Genomic DNA, 21,886 nt, shown 5'->3' with positions numbered 1-21,886 from the left:
ACCAATAAAAACGGAATAAAACATACAGAATTTGTTTTTGTAATATATACCTGCCACCGGTCTGCACCGTTATATGCGTCAATCATTTACGTTGCGTGACGTCATCGGCCAGCGAAAGTCTTCCGCCCAGTGGTGGAATGATTTGTATTCTCTAGCTAAACAGCCAATCAGTGATCCCCATTTTGTACAGTGCAATTGATTGCGCAAACCATGTCTAAAAAGTACAATGACTCTTATTTAATCACAATTATAAACGCTGCTTTTTACTTAGATTTGTTCCTGCTTGTATTTTCTTTTTTTTCTTTTTTTATGAAGCCATGACAGTATTTAGTCTCACCAACAATGACTTCTCAGCCATGTACAGCACCCTTTCGATGTTGGGATGTTCTTCCTATAACATGCTGTCAGAGGACTGACCAAGTCAAATTAAATATTGTAGGCCTACATAAATAAATGTACGTTTATAATAGCCTACTTATGAATCTTGTATTTGAGTACATGCCAACCGAATGCACGTACGTAGAGTTACTCAGTGCTTACTCTCTCACTCGTGAAAACTCTTTAAACTAATTTGTATGTGATGAAATAACGTCATTCTCCTTTCTTAATGTGATAATTTAATGTCGTTATGTCCAACATAATAATGTTGAGTAGTAGTATCCTAAGAAATTGTGAGTATATTTGATCCAATTATGATTTGTAATTGGTTGTAGAACAGTCCTGGGGGGCCAGAGTCCTGCAGGTTTTGGATGTTTCCCTTCTCCAGCACAGCTGGTAGATGATCAGCTCATTAGCAAGATCTGCATACGCCTGATAACGATCCTGTTGATTGGAATCAGCTTGTGTTGGAAAAGGGAAAACTCCGGCCCTCAGGGACTGAGTTTGCCCACCCCTGCTGTAGAATGTAATCAGAAACATTAGGTAAACTCTACCCAACATATTTAAGTATTTCATAACTACCGAATTAACGTGATATTATTTGTTCTTATTTTTTTCTTTTTTTCCTCTTTTTTATGTGGGTGCGTGTGTGCGTGAGTGTGTGTGTATTCATTAGTTCACCAAAAACCTATTAAAAAATCCCATACCGTTCACCTAAACCGAACACCGCCGCCAGGAGACCCGAGGAAGGACCAAAGAAAAAAAAAGGAAAGTGAAATCCAGCACCAACCAGACACCACCCGCCGGGCCACCAACCAGAGTCCTTCACCAACCCCAGAAACATCTAAATTCCAACAAATCAGGGAGACCTCAAGAGACCAAAGGAGAGACTGAGGAAAGGAAGGAAAGACAGACGAATTAACGTGATATTTAACCACACTGTATGATTTATATTTACCCAATTAAAGTGGCTGCAAATTGTTACCCTACATTTATTATTATAAAGGTAATTTTTTTCAGTGCACGTTTTCACATAACATCCATCCATTTTTGTGGCCGCTTATTCCTCACAAGGGTTGCGGGGGTGCTGGAGCCTATCCCAGCTGGCTTTGGGCAGTAGGCGGGGTTCACCCTGAACTGGTCGCCAGCCAATCACAGGGCTCACAGAGACAAACAACCATCCACACTCACAATCACAGATATGGACAATTTGGAGTGTTCAATCAACCTGCCATGCATGTTTTTAGAATGTGGGAGGAGACCGGAGTACCCGGAGAAAACCCACACAGGTACGGGGAGGACATGCAAACTCCACCCAGGAAGGCCGAAGCCCGGACTCGATCTCACGTCCTCAGCACTGGGAGGCGGACGTGCTAACCAGTCAACCACCGTGCCGCTTCACATAACATGACTTTTTAAATTGTATTCTTGTTTGATTATGACAACAACAATCCAACTGTAAAGACAAAAAGTTGAATGCATAAGAGTAGAAATGACTTGATGTGGCGTCTGTTATAATTCACATTCAAGAGATGATGGATTGATCCTATTGACATGATTAAACATAATGCCTTGGCTGCATGTACTGGAGGCTTTCCGGGGTTTTTTCCCCCTCAAAATATCTCGTGATTATCCTGTTTAACAAAGACATACAGTATGTATGAAAATATGCCACGTGTGTGTGGCAGCCAGAGTAATCCAATCTATTACTAGTCATGTTCTCCTTAACAAGTACAACATGTTGCTCTGTCTTCTGTTCAACCAGATGTCATCTGCCTTCAATTAAGCCGAATGGAGTCAAAGGACACGGCATCCTGTTGTCTGTTTGACTCTCCACTTTTGAGTGCAATTCAGAGGTTTTATGATGCATCGCTTAATATCATGTTTTACTTTCATTTAGCATTGAGAGAATGTTATGGTGACGTTTTTAATATATTTTTGTCTTGTGTACATTCTGTACATCTGGTGAAAATGATCAGACCGTATTTGCAGTTCGATCTCATAAAAAAAACAAAAAATAATTCATTGCTTTTCAAATATGCACATCGTAACATTCAAATTTGAAAAGATCCGACACATTCTTGTGAAATTCCTGTGCAAGTAAATGGAAATTCCATCTTAATTCTCATAAAATGACTTCATATACTTCTTACATACATTACTATTTAATTCTTCAAAAACGATTTAACACTCATAATAATATTTGCAACATTACGACCTTATTCTGGTACCGTAACTATTTTTTGGTTCTTTTCACTTTTGCCCTATGGCACCTGCATAACGTGACTGCCTAATAACATTTGTAATTTGGCCCGAATTATGTTTCTGAATGGAATGTTCTTAAAACAGAGAGAAAACCGACTTTTGTTTTATTTGTAAAACATGTATTCTTTTACTTGATGTGACTTTATTATCGTAAAATTAAGACTTTTTTTTTTTTACATAATATAATAGTTTTAATGACATTTCTCATAAAAAAAAAAAAATATTTTCATGACATTACAATTTTATCCTTGTAACATTCCGACTTTAATCTTTATTTTTTTTTTCATGTAAAAATTAAACCCACAACATTTTGTGATACGGCACATGTGTTTTGTTGAACAACGAATAGTACCTTCATTGCATTGTAGCATTCAACATAAGCGAGCTGTTGAGCTGTCAATACGCGGAAATACGTCAGATGAACACATTCAACTGTAAAGACCCCCTTTTTGTCTCCCCACACAAACTAATCTCTCCGTGGCGCACCGCAAATAGAGCGCTCGGAGCTTAGTGAAGCACTGCTGACGTGTTTCTCACTGGAGAGACTCCAGGGACCATCGGGTCAGGAAAACCTGAGAGAGAGTGAGAGAGGCTTTGGCTAAAAGAACTAACTGGAGTGTGTGTGCACTGTGCATGTGTGTGTGTGTGTGGGAGGGTGAAGAAAATAGCGCTATAATTTGGCACCATGTGGGTGTCTGTCATCACCAGGCCTGGATACAATATCCAACGCGTTGGAGGTTTGGGATTGTGTACGTCTTCCCCAGTGATTGGACTTAGAGACAGATGAGACACATGAGTGGGGGACGACAATCCTCTTGGACACTCGACCCTTGGGGAGGTGTCCTGTTCCATGCAACAAATTGATGTGTATTTGAGTGTATTTGCGTGTTTGCGTTGGATACCCCCGACATTTGAGATAATTGCCGTCATTTTTCCAGGAACAAGAGTGGAAAAGCGTGGAGGGGGGGGGGGGGGGGTGGTTGTGGGGGGGAGACTCACAAATAACAAATATTCAATTAAAACACTTTGCAACGATTTGTGAGAATAAATGGCGCATTGTGATGGTGAACGTAACCTGCCCGAGTGACCGTAAAAGGCCACATGGTTGACTCCGGGAGTCACTGAGTGAATGGGGGGCCTCGGGGTTATCTCTGAGAAGCGCTGCTTTATTTATAGATCTAGAAGGGGAAAAAAAGCTCAACAACTACCCACCCACTCTGAATATTGTGCCTCCCCCATTTTCAATTAGACCCTCATGGGTGGAGTAATGCAATTGACTAGCAATCTCCCAGGGAGTCTTGACTCAGTCTGATCCAGACTCCGCACAGGCACAAACTCCTCATATAGGAAGGTAAGACCGATCCATGCATCATCTGCTCATCCCCAATCATCTTCATCTTCCTCCCCCACCATTCATCCTTTCATCCCTCTTCCACGGTCTCTTCACCTTTTCGCCATCCTTCTCCTTCACCCGCCATCCCCAAAGAGGCTGCTGTCAGGCCTTTGGGCATCAGCCTCTTTGATTCTTATCATCCTAAATGCACCCTCTACTCATCCCGGAGGCCATTTTTCACCTGTAATTCTCTACATTTTCACCCTTGAGGGCATCAGGCTTTACTTTGGCTAGTACAGATCATGTCTGATCTAATAGACGCGTTCGATTTCAAGGCATCCACTTGATTTAGTCATTTAGATTATGCCATTACTGAGGCTGGAGATCAGTGTGTTGCATTATTGGGGTTTGCAGCACATGGTGACTGGGCATTTTCACATTTTCTGCATCCTTGAAATGTACATGTGATGGAAAGAGGACCAACATCTATATTAAAGAAAAATTGCATCGGTACACCGTAAGGGTCGGATAAAATATTGATATTGAGATGTAACGCATGGTTTACTCTCTCGATATGGTAACAATATCCCTAGATAAGATATTGATACTGTTGCTGGCAGATTAAAAGTCATTTTTTAATTGTAATATCCTGAAGCATATCTGACCGTCACCAATATCGTTGGCAAGTGAGTTACGCTATGAGCAGTCATTTTTGAATGGTAACATTGTGAAATAAACATAAATTTTGGATTCACTTCAGTGTAGATGTTCTTACAAAACGACCTTATTGTGACACTTATTGAAAATATCACAATAATATCATATCACAAGTTATTGTATGGGTATCAGTTTTCATGGCACTTTGTATTCACTGTTGATGTATTTTGCTCCAATATATTGATCACCGCATGAAGGCAATTATCATTATAATATTATCTTTCCCCAAATATATTGAGTATCACACAAATCCGCTATCAGACTATTATCATTGGCATAGGAAAAAATATTGTGCTAAATCATACTGTGATTCCCACCCCTGTCATGCAAGCCTTAAGAACAGTTGTGCTGGGCTTTGCAGGGATAGACCTTCAGAACCCACATGATGGGTCATCATCTCGCCGGCTTTAGCTTGGCCACCATCAAAGGGAGCCCAAATTTCTGTGAAGCAGCTGCCTGACATGTTCGACCGACCCCGCAGATTGTATTTGTGGCAGTTCAGATTAGCTGTTTTTATTTTTAGGTGGCAGATAAATCCTTATGTAAGCTAGGTGAGTCATGGCGGGCAGCGACAGACAATGGGAGAATGCGGGTGGGGTAAACGGAAAGATTAAAGTGCTCCGCTCTTGAATATTCTCGGAATCATTGCGGGTGTTTTTTTTTTGCTGACTGGGCGGGACAAACTGTATCGGAAATGAACATTAGACAGTGCAGAAGAATTGGGAAGTTATTTTCTAGGATCAACGGAGGGAACCTACAACCCCGGATAGTATTTGATTGCACAATTATAAAAACCTCAAAAAAACACCTAACCACAATTACTTGTAGTGTTTAGACAGCCACAAAAAAAAACCACACCCCATCCTTTGATTTAATGCCTGTAAAATTGCTCACACGCTCACAACAGAATACTACACCATTTAGACACAGGTGGAAGAACTGGGCTGGGTTTACTATGCAAACAGCTGTGGCAGCGAGTAGACATTTTTCCAAGTGCCATTCAAGGCACTTATACACACCGTGACAAGGGATCCTGTAGTGCTGACAGCTGGAGGTTAGCTGATGGATGCATACAGTAGCAGGGTCAACATTGGTATGCAGAAGTTGTGTGTGTATGTGTGAGTGCCTCCCCACCCCCTCTCACACCCCAAGTAGACCGATAGGGCTTATTTATAACCTCCTTGTTTGGAGCCAGAACAAAATAAGAGCCTGCTGAAAGATGGAGCAAACATCGAGAACCTTGAAATGTGGAAAAGCATACATGGTAACAATAGACGACCTTTCACTCTCGTCTGTGTGTCTTTCTTTACAATCCTACGTGAAGTGATCAGTCGTGGGTGAAAATGACAGAGCGCTACGACTGCCACTACTGCAAGGAATCCCTGTTTGGGAAGAAGTACGTCCTGCGGGAAGAGAATCCCTACTGTGTGAAATGCTACGAGAGTCTGTACTCCAACACTTGCGAGGACTGCAAGAAGCCCATTGGCTGCAATACCAGGGTGCGCACACATGCAAACTGTAAACACACACAAGAATGGTCATTTTTATAAGGGGAAAAAAGGGTAAGGAACAATATTTGGTAAGTTAAACTCGAGTAGTCACCGATACCAAATACTGATAACACTTGTACATAAAATTCACCCAAAAAAAACAATGCAACAATTTTTTTCCCAAGAGTATTCTTCCTTCAAATTGCATGAAATTAATGTCAATTTTGCATTCTTCTAATTTCTAATTTCTAGCTCCTGATTGTAAATTCGGCCACCGTCGCAAGTACCGATACCTTAAAATAAGGTTGGTATCGGCACCGATACCTGGTATCGGTACTCGCCCATCCCTAGTAAGCAGTAATTTTTACAACAACATTTTAAAAAATCTTACTTCAGTAAGGTAAATCAATTATGGTTTCTCTTCTAATGGTGGAAACATGTCTAGTATATCTTCCATATATTTCATGGCATGCTAAGTATTTTTATTTTTGAAAATGCATGGGGAATTTTTTTTTATATTTATATGACGATTGCTGAACCAAAATGGGGAAATATTTTTACAACAATTATCGTAATTACCTTTCTTTTAAATGACAGCAAAGAAAAGTATTGTAATGGACAGATGTTTTTTTTTTTATATTAAACATTGTCTACTAGAAATGTAATGATATCCAAACTCACGATACGATATTATCACGATATGAAACTCACGATACAATAATTATCACGATATGTGGGGAGGTTGGTGATATTAAAAAAAAAAAGGTCACAAGATTGTAAAAAAAAATAGCTCATACTAAAAAAAGCACAATATTCTGCATACATTGAGTTCCTCCACATATTGACTGGGTTCACAAGCATATTACTTTCCCCTTATCTGACAATTAGTGTGGATTTTAAACATAGAAGGGTCACAACATTCCTCATGAAAATTAAACTGCACAAAAAAAAAATAGCCAGGTGCTAAAACTGCTTTTAATGGCTGCTTTTAATGTCGTGCCATAACGACGAAGATATTGTGGCAGTTTCAATATCGCGATATCACAATATTGCCATTATTGTTATATCCCTATTGTCTACACAGGTAGACATGTTCACTTCTTTGCTCAAATATGAACAATATGTATTCTTTGTGTTCAAACTGTTTTCAAGTGTAGAGCATGGCTTGAGAAAAATTAAAAGAAAAATCCTGCAAAGCTAACTTTAGCTTTGCTAATGGAAGTTCAGACTGATTCTAAATTCTCTTCACTCCTCACAAATTCAGTCATGTAGATCAACATAACAGGGCAGGCACTTGTTGCTAGGCAGAGTTCATAAGGCACATGACTGTCCCATGGGACAAAAAAAAAAAAAATAATTGGCATGTACCAGCCACGCCAACCTCATGAATCTACAAACGAACGGGTGAACGCTATCACAAGTCTGTATTTAATACAAAATACTATAAGGAAGATAAACAGCTCCATCTGTTGGATATGGTAGGGTACTGCACCCCTGTTCCTCTTGCGTCAGTTCCCAAATCACACCCCCGTGTCCCGGCAGGATCTGTCTTACAAAGACCGCCACTGGCATGAGGAATGCTTCAAGTGCTTCCAATGCAAGCGCTCCCTGGTGGACAAGCCCTTCTCCACCAAGGATGAGCAGCTGCTGTGCACCGAGTGCTACTCCAATGAATACTCCTCCAAGTGCCACGAGTGCAAGAAAACCATCATGCCTGGTGGGCAAGCAAATGATATCTAGATACAATATTCCTACCAAGGGAGGTTCTCACTGTGTTGTTGTCCTGAAGGCTCCAGGAAGATGGAGCACAAGGGCAACAGCTGGCACGAGACCTGCTTCACCTGCCAGCGATGCCAGCAGCCTATCGGCACCAAGAGCTTCATCCCGAAGGACAACCACAACTTCTGCGTGCCCTGCTACGAGAAGCAGTTTGCCATGCAGTGTGTGCACTGCAAGAAGGTAGGGCGGCCATAAGACGCGGGCTGCAAACATTTCTCCTAAAACCGCTATAATGTCAACGTGTTGTTGCTTCATTTTAGCCAATCACCACTGGCGGCGTGACCTACCGTGACCAGCCTTGGCACAAGGACTGCTTCCTGTGCACTGGCTGCAAGCAGCAGCTGTCTGGCCAGAGGTTCACCTCCAGAGACGACTTTGCCTACTGTCTCAACTGCTTCTGCAACCTCTACGCCAAGAAGTGTGCTTCTTGCACCACCCCCATCAGCGGTAAACAAATAAGTTCAATACATCCCTTTGTCCATTTTTTTTTATAGCGATCCTCATATTGTAATACTAATGTAATACATACTGTTTTAAGCTAAGCTAGTATTAGCCAACATGGTAGTTTGGGACAACTTGTCTCGGTCATTTTGGGGTTTGTTGTCACATATGCAAAGAATGGGCTAATGAAAAATGCACCTCTGGCAACTCGGTTATATGCCAGAATTACCCTTCAAATGATGAGTCTTATTTTATTGTTTAAAAATTGATTTTCCAGTTGTTAATGGAGTATGCACACATGTCAGGACTGGTTAAGGTTTCATGATGAACCATCCATTAATCCATTAACCAATATGCTTTTTTTTTTTACTTTATTCAATTAAATCTCACATTTCCAGTTTAAGGGAAGCAAAACTGGCATTTGAAGCTGAGAGCTGTGACCTCCATGTCAGCAGTTCCTAAGGACTATAATCTATTCCATAATATTTTATGTTAGTTTGCTCAATGACTATAGTAAATTTTCAAGATCAATAACAATTTATCTAGATGTAAAAATAAAAAAGAAAACAGGAGAAAAGGGATAATTTTGTCCTTGTTTTATTTTATCAGTTGCAAAATCCAGTGTGACATCTTACCCCATATAGTGTGACAACTTACCCATTGGTGGGGCAACATGTCACATGTTCACTCCCTCTATTTGACGGCTTATATCTCTGCACTGATACAAAGAATAAAAATGACATGCATACAAAAAATATACCTCAGACTTTGGTCTTTCATCTGGTATACATTTTGTTTATTTATGATGCATTGATTCCAAGAACTACATAAAAGTATAAAAAGTTATACTAGCCCAAATGTCCCCTAGTAGCATTTTTTTAGGTAATTTTTTTTTCATACATTTCAAATGGTGGTAAATATATGTGGGTTATCGCTAATCGTGGGCCGAGCCTGTCCCTGAATGTAAAAATTGTTTAAACAGATATATTGCGCCATCTTCTGATCATATCGGTGATCAGTGTTGTTTTCTTCAAACTAGCTGATCAACCCAAAAATTCTGATCGTGCAAAACCTAATTTTTTACAAACAATTAAAATGTCATATAAACCCCAAAATCTGAATCACAATATAAGCAGATATAGACCCATTTTAATGTGGTTCAAAAATAAACGTTGAATAAAATAAACCATGACTCTATCCAACTTGTCGGAATTTCGTTTTGTTCAGGCCTCGGAGGCAGCAAGTACATTTCCTTCGAGGAGCGCCAATGGCACAACGACTGCTTCAACTGTAAGAAGTGCTCCGTGTCCCTGGTGGGCCGCGGCTTCCTGACCGAGCGCGACGACATCATGTGCCCGGAGTGCGGCAAAGACATCTGAAGGCCGCCTGCGTCGCATACATCCATCCATCCAAATGATCATCGAGCAGACACTGAAGTGTCTTTACTCCTTTCTAATGTACATTGTTGTACGGCATAGCTACTATTTGACAAGAATGGATGCATATTGCTAACAGAATTACTACTTGCATGAATGTAGAAGACATGTTTGCAAATAAGAATATGAAGTATTGTGTAGAATCGACATGAATTCAGATTGCACTGCACGCTTCTAATTTTACTAATCCCTGTGTTGTGCATGGATTAGCCTCTGTACACTTGGTGTTATTGACTTGTGTAAAATGTAGATGTGCATGAAGTCAGGTTTACGAATTAAGAAATTAACCAAAATAAAGTGTTAATATGGTTTAACGTCTCTCGTTCATACTGCATCCATCCATTCATCCATTCATTTTTGGGAATTCTGATTAGGGCGGCAAATGTGCTGTGCTAGAGCTGAGATTTAAACCCAGAACCAAAAAACTGTGACCATGCTGCCTTCATCCACATTCATAAATCGGTGTACTTTAAACGACAAACAGGCAATTTCTTTCACAATTTAAATCAGTTCCCGGGTCACCAACATTCTTGCAAAGAGCTACAAAAAAAAGTATAAATAATTACAGTAAATTGTGGTTGAAATTAGTCATTCTCATACAAATACCGAGAACAGCTTTTGTCACCATGACGACCAGGGGAGGCGCTAGGGTGTTGCGACAAAGTGAGGGCTATTCAGTATTCCCAACATAGTGATTTAAACTCGAGTTTTCCAATCCTTCTAACATCTATTTTTGAAAAAGAAAAAAGAAAACACTAGCAACAAATCTAGCAACTTTTTTGTGTGTTACTGGAGACAAAAAAGAAAGAAAGCTGAAATGAAATATTTGGGCTTTTAAGACCAACTGGCACAACCACTTTAAATGAGATCTAAAAAGAGCATCTAAATTTCAACATTCTTGCCAGGATATCAAATATCTCTTAATCCATCAGGTATAGATTATTTTCACTGGATACATTTCTGTATGTACTAAATCTATATGTACAAAAAAACACAAAAAAAAAACGAACAGAGTATTTGACTTAGTGTTCCAAATTCTAGAAACCCCCCCTTTCTTATAAACTGTCACCTCCAGAAATAGTTGGGTTGGGCATCTCCCCACAAGCACACCCGAGAGAGGTGAGTCAGCAGCGAGCATCCCACCTGTGACACAACGTTCTCAACGCTCAGAATGTTTTTCTCCTCCTTCTGTCATGCTCGCCGTAACGTGAGCCCAATGGCAGCTGAGAATGAGACACTTTAAGCCGTCTCACCACAGCAGCTGAGCCCTGGACAAAGCACGTTATGTTTCTTTTTTTAAGGAACTTATCAGCACGATTGTCAGACAGGGAAACGATCCCTAAGAATGTAATTACTGGGAAGTGGTTCTCAAAAAGGGGTCAGTTTTGGATTCCCATCCCAAAACATTAGTCAGTAGCCTGATCTGTAGATCCACTTCCTCATTTATGTGCATCTATAGCATGATCAATCGACATGAAATAATAAAAGCAACACAGTTGATAATTTGGATTGGCACACTTTATTGATTTAAAAAAGATGTTAGTACAAATATAAAGATGGCATCTCTGATCTTCAAAAGGCCAGCAAAGTCCATAAAACACAAAAAAAGTTGCCAACCTTTACAGCTCATGCAGAGGTACCATTGGGCTTAAGGAAGTAATTCAACTGTAACCATGTCATACACACTAACATTACAACACAACCTCGCCGAGGTTAAAATGTCATTACACAATCATGTACAGTATTATGGGCAGTTCTCAGTTAACACACCAGACAACTTGTTTGTTCTTTCAAAAAGCTACATCAGTGTTTCAAGTGCCAAGTTGTAACAGCCCCACCCCGGTCATATAATAGAGCACTGAGTGAGCTGGCCAACGAATGAACATTTTTAAAGGAGTTTATTTGATGCCACTGTGTGAAATCACTGTGATGTGGGGCACAACAAAGTTTAAGTGTTGAAAGCGTTGTCATTCAGTCATCACGGCCAAGTCACAGGCTGGATCTTTTTCTTCGCCTCTGGAGACATCAGAACACCCTGAAGAAACGCAGCAGGAAAAAAAAAAGACAAACTAACTGTAAACTGAAGCCATCATAAAAACTTGTATAAACTGTACAGGTAATGTTTTAACTAATATTCTTAACTGTTATTCAAGAGCAAAAATGAGCTACAGCAGCTAGCTGCTATTAAAGAGGTTGAAACTTTCCTTTAATAACAAATAATGAAGGCAAACATGATTAACAGTTGCAAATGCTACTCACGCTTTTTTTTTTAACATTCTTAATTGTAAAAAAATATATATATATTAAAAAAGGATCAATATAAAAAGGTAAAAAATATATATAAAATAAAAAGATATCAAAAATATATCAATAAAAGATCATTGAGTTGCACGAGCTATAGATCACATTAACTGTTAAGAATAATTTACATCTTGGCCTTATATTTTTTTTATAACACAAAAACATGCATTTCAAAAAGGGTGTGTAGACTTTTCATATCCACTTTATGTCTGGTAGCTGTCCAAAATGACTGGAAATTCCGAAAGATGAACAGCCTAACAGCAATAGTGTAACTTGCGGTTCTTACAGAGCAGTTTGCTTCCCGTTTTAGGCTTGCTGTGTCAGGGCAGCGTGAAAACTTCTGGCTAGGAGATGTTGTTGTTGTTGTTGATGATAATGACGACGACGACAACGACGACGATGATGACAATGTTGATGAACTGCCAGACAAACGACGAATGGGGTTGGCCAAGTTTAGCGCTGGAGGAGGTTTTAGTCTGTCAGCCACTCCTGATGATGGCACTGTGCTCAATTCTGGCTTCTTTACTTTTGGTGAGCCACAGGAAATGGAATGAGAGAAACTGAGGTGGTCCCTGGAAGGTACAACACACAGGAAAGAACATGTACAATTAAGCATTAGGGACCCAGGAGTAACATTTAACTGTAGTAAACAGGCGGGGGCATAAAAAAAGTAAAATACTGCTTCAAAAAAAAAAAAAAGGCATAGAATTGTGAGAATAAACTTGTAAAAAAAAAAGCTTTCAGTTTGTAAAGTAATTTCACTCTCATAACTTTTGAAATTTAGTCTCGAACATCACAAGAATAGGGTCACAATTTTAATAGAAATTTAAATAGGAATTTAAATTAAAGTCGCAATATTATGAGAAATAAATATTTTACGAGGATGAAGTTGGGATTTTGCAATAATTAAGTCGCAATTTTGTAGAAAAATCTCAATTCTCTTTCATAATGTATTGATGGATTTAGAGCCTGACCAATATGGGATTTTTGGGGCGATACAGATTTTGGGGGGGCTAAAAAAAAGCTGATAACTCGTAGGAAAAAGATTTGGCAATATATCGCGATATTACAATGCACAATTCTCGTATCGATTCAATATGCAGTCTAAACGATTTTTTAAGATCAATTTTTGATGGAAATATTCGTCAAAATGTCTTAATTGGGGTTAAGGTTCAAACTTTAAGCATGGAAGAATGTTATATTAGTGGAACATTAAGCCTTAAAATATGATTTCAATGCTGTTCAAACATGAAACTGATTGCAACCTGTTTGTTAAATACGGTGGCTCACAGTTATAAGCCTGAAGTACATTTTCATACAAATCTTACAGTGTACATGTACAAGTTTACTGATTAGTATTTTCAAAATTGTAGTTTTAAAAAATTTCAATTATTGACGTATAGATTTGTATCGGGATTAATCGATATCGAACCGTGACCTATGAATCGTGATACAGATCGAATCGCAAGGTACTAAGCAATTCACACCCCTAATAACTAGTGATAGTGAGATGAAGCCTCATGAGGCATTGACCCACTTGAACCAATTGGCTCGAGAAAGGGTGCATGTCATGTATTGAAGTTTCAGGAAATGAGTCCTTCATTCCCAAGAGCCAAAACAGACACCTGCTGGCTTGTGTTTGTTTTGGCTCTTGGGAATGACTAGTAATTACAAAAACATGTACAACCAAATTTCTCGTCAAGTGTATAATTATAATTTTTTAAAAATATATTCTGTGTACACAGCAATTTTTCCAAAATGGCAGTATCATATGATACAGTAGGTTGTACAGTGCTTTTCTATCACTTTTGAAAAACGGCATGTGCTTAAGTAAGCAGAGAACAAAGTAAAAGTGTTTGTGGAACCAGGAAGACTGCACTAATATGCCTGCGTATCTTGGACGATAACAGTTGGAGAACAAAACAGGAGATCATTTGTATTCAGAAATAAAAGTTTGTCACCTGTTTATGATTTTAAATGATCCTGTTTTTGTTTGTTTGTTTTTAACACACTGCCCTTCAGCTAAACAAGAAGCCACTGTGTACGAAAACGCAAGACTGTGATTATACAAATTTTGGTACAGTAATATTTGACTCTCCAAGTGTCGTGTTGTTAATTGTTATTGTACCCTTCTTCCTTGAAGCACAATGAACACCGCACCAATAAATAAAATAACAAATGGAAATGATAAAACTGCAATTCTTGTTTAATTCATTATTGTTTAATTTAATTAATATATTATAATAATCATTTATTTGAATATGAATTTGTTGTGTCATTGTTTTGAATGTAATGTGGTTAATCCGAAATTATATTAAAGTTCAAGTGTGCCTTTGGAGGTTTACTCTTTTACATTTCCATCATAAAAAAAAAAAAAAGAGGTAATGTAATTTGTTATCACTAATACGTTATTAACGAAACATGAACAATGTTAAACGGTCAGTTATTGTTGTATTAAATCAGACAAAGTATCAGTATTGGGGTAAATGGCCAAAAAAGTCATCTGTATCGAATCAAAATGGCCTGGTATAGCCCATCACTAAAAGCAACCTCGATAATACCGATTTCGGCCCAAATAGATTCTTTTTCGTGAGGCCCAGCCTTGTTAATTGACCCCCTGCACCCACTCCTTGCCTTGTATCCCTTTTCCGCCTCAGGTACTACTACAGCCGTTTGAGGGTGATGATTTCGCAACTCACCTGTCCGGTCGCAGGCCGGCTGATGTTTGTCTACCTCGAGTCTTCGCCATCCTCTTTCCCCAGCGGTTGTTTGGTAAAGTGCGCTGCGGCCGCGGGATGACATGTCGTACGTAGAGGTCAACGAGCTGGTCCCGACTCCCGCAATCCCTGGAACTCACCTTTTTCTAAGCCACAAACAAGAACTGGTCAACTTAAAGCCGTCTTTTAAACACGAACATGACCAGAGGTATTGACTGTTAGCCAGGTATGCTAACGCCACTGTTTCTTTGCTGGAACTCACTCATTAAATTGCACTATAGATGTGTCATTTTGTTATTATATCTTACCTCTTTTAAAATTAACTGGAGAAAATCCCGAGACAACAGCTCAGGGTGTAGTAAAACATCCACGTCTGAATAAATTGCTTTGCCGGCTAATTCACCGGAGGTCGCCATGTTTGTTTTACCCAGCATGCTCCGCGTCACCGGCGTCTTCTTCTTTGGGCGTTTTCCGTTGCAAGACTGCCATCTGGAGCTACTCAAACACACAACAATACAATACATTGAGGTACTGTACTGTAAAATTAAGAAAAACATTCTTCAACAAGGGTGGGCAAACTTTGATGCTCATGGTCATGTCAGTCTTTGATGAAGTAAATGTTATATATTTCTTAAGTTGTGTACTTTTTGTGCTTTATGTTTATTGTCTGATATTATGTACAGTACTTTGTTACAGCTGTGGTTGTTGTTCAATTGCTCTATTAATAAAGTTGTGGACTCTTAATGGACAGGATTAAAAAAACAAAATGGTATGTAATGTGGTGCACCCCCTATTTAAGGATTATTTCTATCCTCGTAAGCCCCTGTGTTTATTGGATGTTTTGGAGTCCAAATAATGTTATTGCCATGTATGTTATAAAAAGTATTTCTTTACATGTTTCTTGCAAAGCAAGGCATTAAAATGGAATGAATTATTCTGCATTTACAAACTTCCAATTTTGTAGTGTCTGTCCGTTTTTGTCTTGATATTTACAGTAGGAAAACAAAACATCATTTCAGTTTATTCACAATTATCCTCACTCTGGTAAGTTCTCCTGCCTCAATAGCTTCTGATGAAGTGAACACCCGGAGAAAAAATACGTCTTGTATCCCAGCAACATGGCAATATAGTCACACCATGTGACCTCAGTACTGTTTACATTGAAGAAGTGGATGACCTCAATGTTTTGTTGTATTTTTGCCACAATCACACCATTGGTCTTTTATAAATCATATTTATTTTTTCCTTTTACCATTCTTGATAAACCATTATTTATCCAAGTATTTTTTTTTACAGCATAATTGACAACATTGTCTTTCTGCACAAATGTCTAAGAACATCACTAGACAATAATCACTTTTTTCACCTTTTTTGTGAGAAACATAACTGACATTATAATGATCATCAGTAGAGATGGGCAAAACTATCAATTAACAGACAATTAAGCATTCTGTCAGCTGAGTGGTACTTACTGTTGTTGAGTAATTAAATGGGAGACCTATCATGGAAACTGACTTTTTAATGTAATACAGATTGGTCTCCATACTGTCTGTCCACCAGTCAAGTGCAAAATTAAACAACCAAGTAAATCTTTTGTTATTTAATTGTGTAGATAGGTACTCAGTTATCCTGGCCGTGTTCATTCAAATGAAAGGTTGAACTTAGGCAGCTGGACTCCTTCTATTTGATTGGATACATTTGAAACATTTGAAACATTTCACATTTCGTTTCGACAAAAGGTGATGGTGCAAAGCAAACCTTCTCCTTTGTTTAGAGAAGAGGGCCTTTTGACCTCTTCTTTCACAATTCTTTCAAACCCGTGGTCTTCCCTATCTAGAATTTGGGTGTCATTATTGTCAAAGGAAAGTGTACACCCAGGAGAGACACCTTTTAAAAACATATACTGCATATAAATATTGTACCGCATATACTGTGAGATTCCACCCTAAAAAAAATTGAACTGAAGAAGCCTTTTTATTAAAGGTATAGTCCAAAGGATTTGTTTTGGCCTGTCAAGGACGTTTCTGGGCAGAGACGCAACGTTTTCCTACCAACCAAGCCGCGGAGGCAAGCTCAGTGGCATATGCAAATTTCGCTGTGCGAACCCCTGCTCCTGATTGGTGGACTGTTTTCACGCTTGGTCCTGGTTGGCTGCTATCCTCTGAGCATCCGTTTTGAATGCTGTGTTTACAAACAGCAATGGAAAAACGTCGGACAGCGCCTTTTAAGGTTGACAGGTTTAGCAAACAAGAAAAGTCCAGTTCACCTGATTCAAATTTTGCAAACTTTTGTCATCTGACTATTTCAATGACGCAGGTATTTCACAATCAAAGTGTGACATATTTTCAAAATGGATTTCTATTAAAGGCACTGTCCAACGTTTTGACTCCTTAAATACATGATGTTTAAACATGAACTCCTTCTCAAGCTACACCTCTGGGCTTCTGTTAATGTGTGGTGGTGATTTTGTCCTTAATCTACGCACACCTGCACTGAAAGATGCCCATCCCTTATCACCACTGTGACTCAATGTACAAAACAACAACTCACCAATGACGGAAAGTCCACAAACAAGAGCGAGATGTTGACATTGGATGATATGAAGTTGTTTGGCTGCCATGTTGGCCATGAAATCTGAGACAAAAACAAAAAGTCGACATATAAGAATCCCACATTTTGTGTCCATCACACAGCCGACTGAGTCTCACTGCACACGTAGATGTTGCTGGGTCGCACCCTCCTTCGGCTGCGGCCCGCTACCCTGGGGCACAGGCGGCAGCTCTTGGGAATGAACTCCTGGCAGGCTTCCCGGAACTTTCGGATCCTCCAACAGTAGATGATGGGGTTGAAAACTGTCTTCAGGTAGCTGAGCCACAAGGTGCCGATGCTGACTGGGTAGAAAGCAGGGCTGTAGTAGAACTGGCGGCTGAAGACAGCCATCAGGCTGACCACTGTGTACGGCAGCCAGCACACGGAGAAGCCCACGAAGAGGATGAGGATGGTCGTGAAGGCACGGGTCTTGAAGCTCATGTCCACCTTAATCTGCGGGGGTCTCTGCAGCCCGATGAGTCTCATTTTGCTGACTTGGTTGAGGGCCGGCAGACAGGAGGGCTCGCTGGCGTGGCTGTGGACGCGCAAGGTGTTGCGGCGCACCGTGTTCAGGATACACATGTATGAGTAGAGCATGACCGAAAAGGGGGCGAAGAAGACCGCCACCGCCAAGAGGAGGGTGTAAGCGCGGTCGGCCACGGACTGGCTGTACCCCAGCACGCACTGCGGCACCCAGACAACCCCGATTCCTGCTGTGCTTGCCCTCCAGCCCACGATGGACGGTAAAGACACGCACAGACTAAGCAGCCACGAGCCTGCGATCAAAACCTTGGCCCTGTGTGGGGTCAACTTGTCCTGACGCTGCACGATGATGAGGAAGCGATCCACGCTGATGATGAGCAGTATGGACACGCCCTCCAAGACAAAGAGCCAGTAGAGCATGATGGAGGCACGGCAAAATTCGTACCCGAAGCTCCAGTCGGCGCTCCCCAGCGTGACGGCGGTGAAGGGTATGCAAAGGAGCGAGAGCATGATGTCCGTGAAGGCCAGCGTGGCGAGCAACAGGTTGATGGCGGAGCGCATGGCCGGCTTCTGGTAGACAATCAAACACACGATGGAGTTGCCCAGGAAACCAATGGTGATCATGAAGATCATGATGGCGGCCAGAATTATACGCAGGGTGACCGATCTGAGAGGAGATCCGGGTTCGGATGGGGGACTGTTTGTGGCTTGAATGACGTCGTCTGGCTGCATGAAGTCACATCCTTCCAGAAGGCTTTCATTGCAAAAAGCCATAGTGGCACTTTATCAGAGAATACTAATATGGATGAAGTGTGCGATCCCTGTCAAAGGCATGGCAACAGCTTGTAACCCATCTGAAACACATAAATAGAATAGAGCACGGTTAGAATAGCTGTAGCGGGCAAGAAACATAATTGGTCACTAAAGCGGAGGTTTAAAATTAGCCCACAATGAGACTGTAGAACCATGTGATGCCTCCCAGCCAATCACCAAAGACATATAACAATATTATACCTTTTTTGCATAAATAGAGGTTATATTTTTTGCATAAATAGAGGTTATCTAACTCAAATTGCTTGTAAACAGACATTCGTATCTCAAGGTTCCAATGTACTGTAGTTCTTCTTTCTTACATTTGTTCCATAATGTACAAATGTTTGTTAAGTGACTTTTGTTAAGAATAGTGTGCTTCATCCACCTATTTAAATGTATTTGTTAATTGTTGGTTTTGTTGCATATACAGTACTGTGACTGAATGTTTTTTTTTACCTGTTTCATGTTGCTCACTACTGCAAACTAGAGGCAATTGTAGCCTATATTGTGAAAACTACTCTCTAAAAGGAGAATCGTTGAACCATGTATTTTAAGATTTTATATTGAAGTGATGACCAACTTAATAAAATTGCTTCAATTGGAAACACACACTTTTATTAAATTAATCCAAAGTGAATATATTAAGTGTAATTAATTATGAGTTCATTAAATTTATGGTATTATATTCACTTGAATTAAGTTAATACAAAATGAAAACATGAAGTTTAATGAACTCATAATTAATTAAACTTAATGTATTCACTTTGGATGAACTTAATTAAATCATGTGTTACCAAATGAAGCAATTTTATTACATTGGTCAACAATTCAATTTGTAATCTTAAATTGGTCCAAACATTCTCTTTTTAGAGTGTCAATTCCTTTCTCATTATCGCCTAACACTATCAAATAAATATCATTTAATTGAGGAAAGTATTATTCTTATTGTTTTTTTTCTCTCAAATATTCATAGAATTTCTGTATATTATTATCATTTTGCTTTGCTGAACAGAGACAAAATCCCTCAGTTCTTTTGCCCCATATACCCACTTGACTTACCAAATAACACCCAATATAAGTGTAGAATTAGAATATATGAAAATCTCAATTTTCATTTTTTGACCATTTAGCCAGAGCCGGTCATAAATATGGTTCACAGCGGCTCCAGACTCCAGCAGAAACATGTAGGCCTACATAACTGTCATATTTGACTATATTCTGTCCCAAAAAATGTAGAAAAATATATTATAATTATCTAAAAATGATACAGTCATATGAGGCAGATGTGCGTCTCACTGGCATTAAATCCGTAGATTTTTAGCATCTTAGCCATCACCTTCCTTCCTCCCACCCTTTGCACAATATGTGTCACGTCTCACACTTCCAGACAATCGAGGACACTTCAGGATCAGATAAAATCCGGATGAGACGTAGAGGCAAAGTGCAAACAGGACGTGTCTGTTACCATGGTTGGCGCCCGCATCTGTGAGGGGAAAGAAGAGACGCTTATAAATGATCATCATTAAAACTGCACTGTCGCTGTCTTAAAATGTGTGTTTAAAATATTACTATTTGGGGATAATAGTTTATATTATCCATCAATCCATTTTGGTTATACAGTTAGATTTTTTTATTATTTTTATTATACAGCTGTTGTGCTCTTAATTGATTATTCAGATGTAGGCTACCTGTTGTGTAAGAGTGTGCAGGTCCTGGAAAAACTATACTAAACTAGTGAGGCTAAAGTAAGTCAACATACTGTAAGTTTGTTTGTGGGTAGCCAGAGAATATCTTGTAGTGATTATTTATATTACAATGAATTGAATGTCTTGATGTCTGTAGTCTAAACGGGAAGTGAGAGGCAAGCCTCAGTGAGCATTATACCATGTATGCCTCTCTGGAGGCGGATCCTATGTAAAATATAATTTGACTGACCAAATGTTTGGCCTTGTTGCCTGGGTACAAATTTAAGAGGATGTCTGGCTTCTTGCCTTGCCACCTTGTATACGTACAAGTATTGAGGAATAATGTTATCCCAATTGACTGGAGGATAGAAGTATGAGCTTATTGATATTATTCCTTATAATACATGCAGGGGTATGTCCATAGTAAGTGTAAAACTGAATATCTGTAGTTTATGTAATATGTGGGTATAATTTAAATTAACCACCTAGTACTCACTACACACACATCAAAACACACCATTGGGTGTAACAAATAGTGCCTTTGCAGTGGCGACATTCTTACACGAAGCCCTCTCCGAGAGCACTGCATAGTTTTGCTGGCTGTTGCTATGGCAACAGGGTTAGCAGCTCCATGGCAACAAGCATCCCATCTACTCTGCTTCCACGATCAAATATGTTCTATAGCACAACTGCCAACTTTAATCTTACGCACAAGGTCACCTGATCTTGTGTGACTGAACAGTAATAAGCCTGTTTTGTATTTATAAGTCTGCTTATTTTCAAGCTCTTGTTAACCATCCATTGGATTAGAGGATATAATCTAAAAATGTGTTTTATATGATCTAGTAATTATGCCTACATTAAGTCAAAAATGGTTTTGCTCACAATGTGCCTATTTTTGTCTATTTATTAATAGTATTTATAGTATTTCCCCTGGTCATTGAACAGAGTAGAGGAACAGATAACGGCATTTAAATGGAGAAAACGTTATATAAAAAAAAAAAAAAAAAGAAGAAAAAAAAAAGACCTACCTTGAAACGTTCACAGTGAAACACTCGCTGACAGCATTCTGGTCTCACTTCCCACCCTCTGCAGTGATTGGCACTCCTCCATGGCATACATACCGGAAATCTAAATTAATAACGATTAATAGAAATATCCCGACGAGAACGTTTCATAGCGGGCTCGGTCGTCATCCTGCCGCTGCGCAGACGACGCATGCACACCGCACACGAAGCAGGTGGACGCCGATTTAAAGAAACAGCGCGTAGGCTCGGCTACAGCTTACATAAATAAAAATGTACATACCAACAGAGCCAAGTTGCAATGAAGTTGTTGTTGCTTTTTATTTTATTTTATTGCGCGTATGTTTGGATGCCAACGGTGTCAAGCTTATACATTTTAGAGGATTTTATAGCTGTTGCAGTAATATTAATAGCGATATAGCCTATACATTTGG

The 21,886-nt window shown here is 39.5% G+C and overlaps 3 protein-coding genes across 6 annotated transcripts; 1 reads left to right on the top strand and 2 right to left on the bottom strand.

The window, feature by feature from the left end:
- The first annotated feature begins 3,859 nt into the window (after nt 1-3,859).
- On the top strand, nt 3,860-10,148 carry fhl2a (four and a half LIM domains 2a). The gene is made up of 6 exons (XM_086091841.1): nt 3,860-3,994; nt 6,018-6,192; nt 7,726-7,900; nt 7,973-8,142; nt 8,223-8,409; nt 9,631-10,148. The coding sequence occupies exons 2-6, from the start codon at nt 6,037-6,039 to the stop codon at nt 9,780-9,782; spliced, it is 840 nt and encodes a 279-aa protein (XP_085947967.1). The 5' UTR covers nt 3,860-3,994; nt 6,018-6,036; the 3' UTR covers nt 9,783-10,148.
- A 1,191-nt stretch (nt 10,149-11,339) lies between these two features.
- On the bottom strand, nt 11,340-15,332 carry tslig2 (tRNA splicing ligase complex subunit 2). Of its 2 annotated transcripts, XM_086091448.1 has the most exons (4): nt 15,166-15,328; nt 14,840-15,003; nt 12,427-12,712; nt 11,340-11,874 (listed from the first exon to the last, which is right to left on the bottom strand). In XM_086091448.1, exons 1-4 carry the CDS (start codon nt 15,289-15,291, stop codon nt 11,818-11,820), a joined length of 633 nt encoding a protein of 210 aa, XP_085947574.1. In that variant the 5' UTR covers nt 15,292-15,328; the 3' UTR covers nt 11,340-11,817. The 2 variants fall into 2 exon arrangements, with proteins under 2 accessions (XP_085947574.1, XP_085947573.1); XM_086091447.1 differs by lacking the exon at nt 11,340-11,874 and having other exon boundaries at nt 11,905-12,712; nt 15,166-15,332.
- Nucleotides 15,333-16,103: 771 nt separating this feature from the next.
- gpr45 (G protein-coupled receptor 45) lies at nt 16,104-21,661 on the bottom strand. Of its 3 annotated transcripts, none has more exons than XM_086090365.1 (3): nt 21,459-21,661; nt 20,039-20,225; nt 16,104-18,783 (listed from the first exon to the last, which is right to left on the bottom strand). In XM_086090365.1, the coding sequence occupies exon 3, from the start codon at nt 18,701-18,703 to the stop codon at nt 17,543-17,545; it is 1,161 nt and encodes a 386-aa protein (XP_085946491.1). In that variant the 5' UTR covers nt 18,704-18,783; nt 20,039-20,225; nt 21,459-21,661; the 3' UTR covers nt 16,104-17,542. The 3 variants fall into 3 exon arrangements, with proteins under 3 accessions (XP_085946491.1, XP_085946490.1, XP_085946492.1); XM_086090364.1 differs by having other exon boundaries at nt 20,079-20,225; XM_086090366.1 differs by having other exon boundaries at nt 20,208-20,225.
- Between the last annotated feature and the right edge of the window lie 225 nt (nt 21,662-21,886).

Source organism: Leptonotus elevatus, chromosome 12 (genome assembly GCF_054856555.1).
Source record: "Leptonotus elevatus isolate MCC_2025b chromosome 12, RoL_Lele_1.0, whole genome shotgun sequence".
In the NCBI taxonomy this organism is placed as follows: domain Eukaryota; kingdom Metazoa; phylum Chordata; class Actinopteri; order Syngnathiformes; family Syngnathidae; genus Leptonotus; species Leptonotus elevatus.
The sequence above is the reverse complement of the archived record's forward strand: the minus strand, read 5'-3'. Positions and strand labels throughout refer to the sequence as shown.

Coding starts and splice junctions, on each gene's coding strand:
- fhl2a (XM_086091841.1), top strand. CDS start 6,037: ATGACAGAGCGCTACGACTGCCACTACTGCAAGGAATCCCTGTTTGGG. Junction 6,193..7,725: donor CCATTGGCTGCAATACCAGG/GTGCGCACACAT, acceptor GTGTCCCGGCAG/GATCTGTCTTACAAAGACCG. Junction 8,410..9,630: donor TTGCACCACCCCCATCAGCG/GTAAACAAATAA, acceptor CGTTTTGTTCAG/GCCTCGGAGGCAGCAAGTAC.
- tslig2 (XM_086091447.1), bottom strand. CDS start 15,291: ATGCTGGGTAAAACAAACATGGCGACCTCCGGTGAATTAGCCGGCAAA. Junction 15,004..15,165: donor TCCAGTTAATTTTAAAAGAG/GTAAGATATAAT, acceptor TTTGTGGCTTAG/AAAAAGGTGAGTTCCAGGGA. Junction 12,713..14,839: donor GCCGGCCTGCGACCGGACAG/GTGAGTTGCGAA, acceptor TGTACCTTCCAG/GGACCACCTCAGTTTCTCTC.
- gpr45 (XM_086090365.1), bottom strand. CDS start 18,703: ATGGCTTTTTGCAATGAAAGCCTTCTGGAAGGATGTGACTTCATGCAG.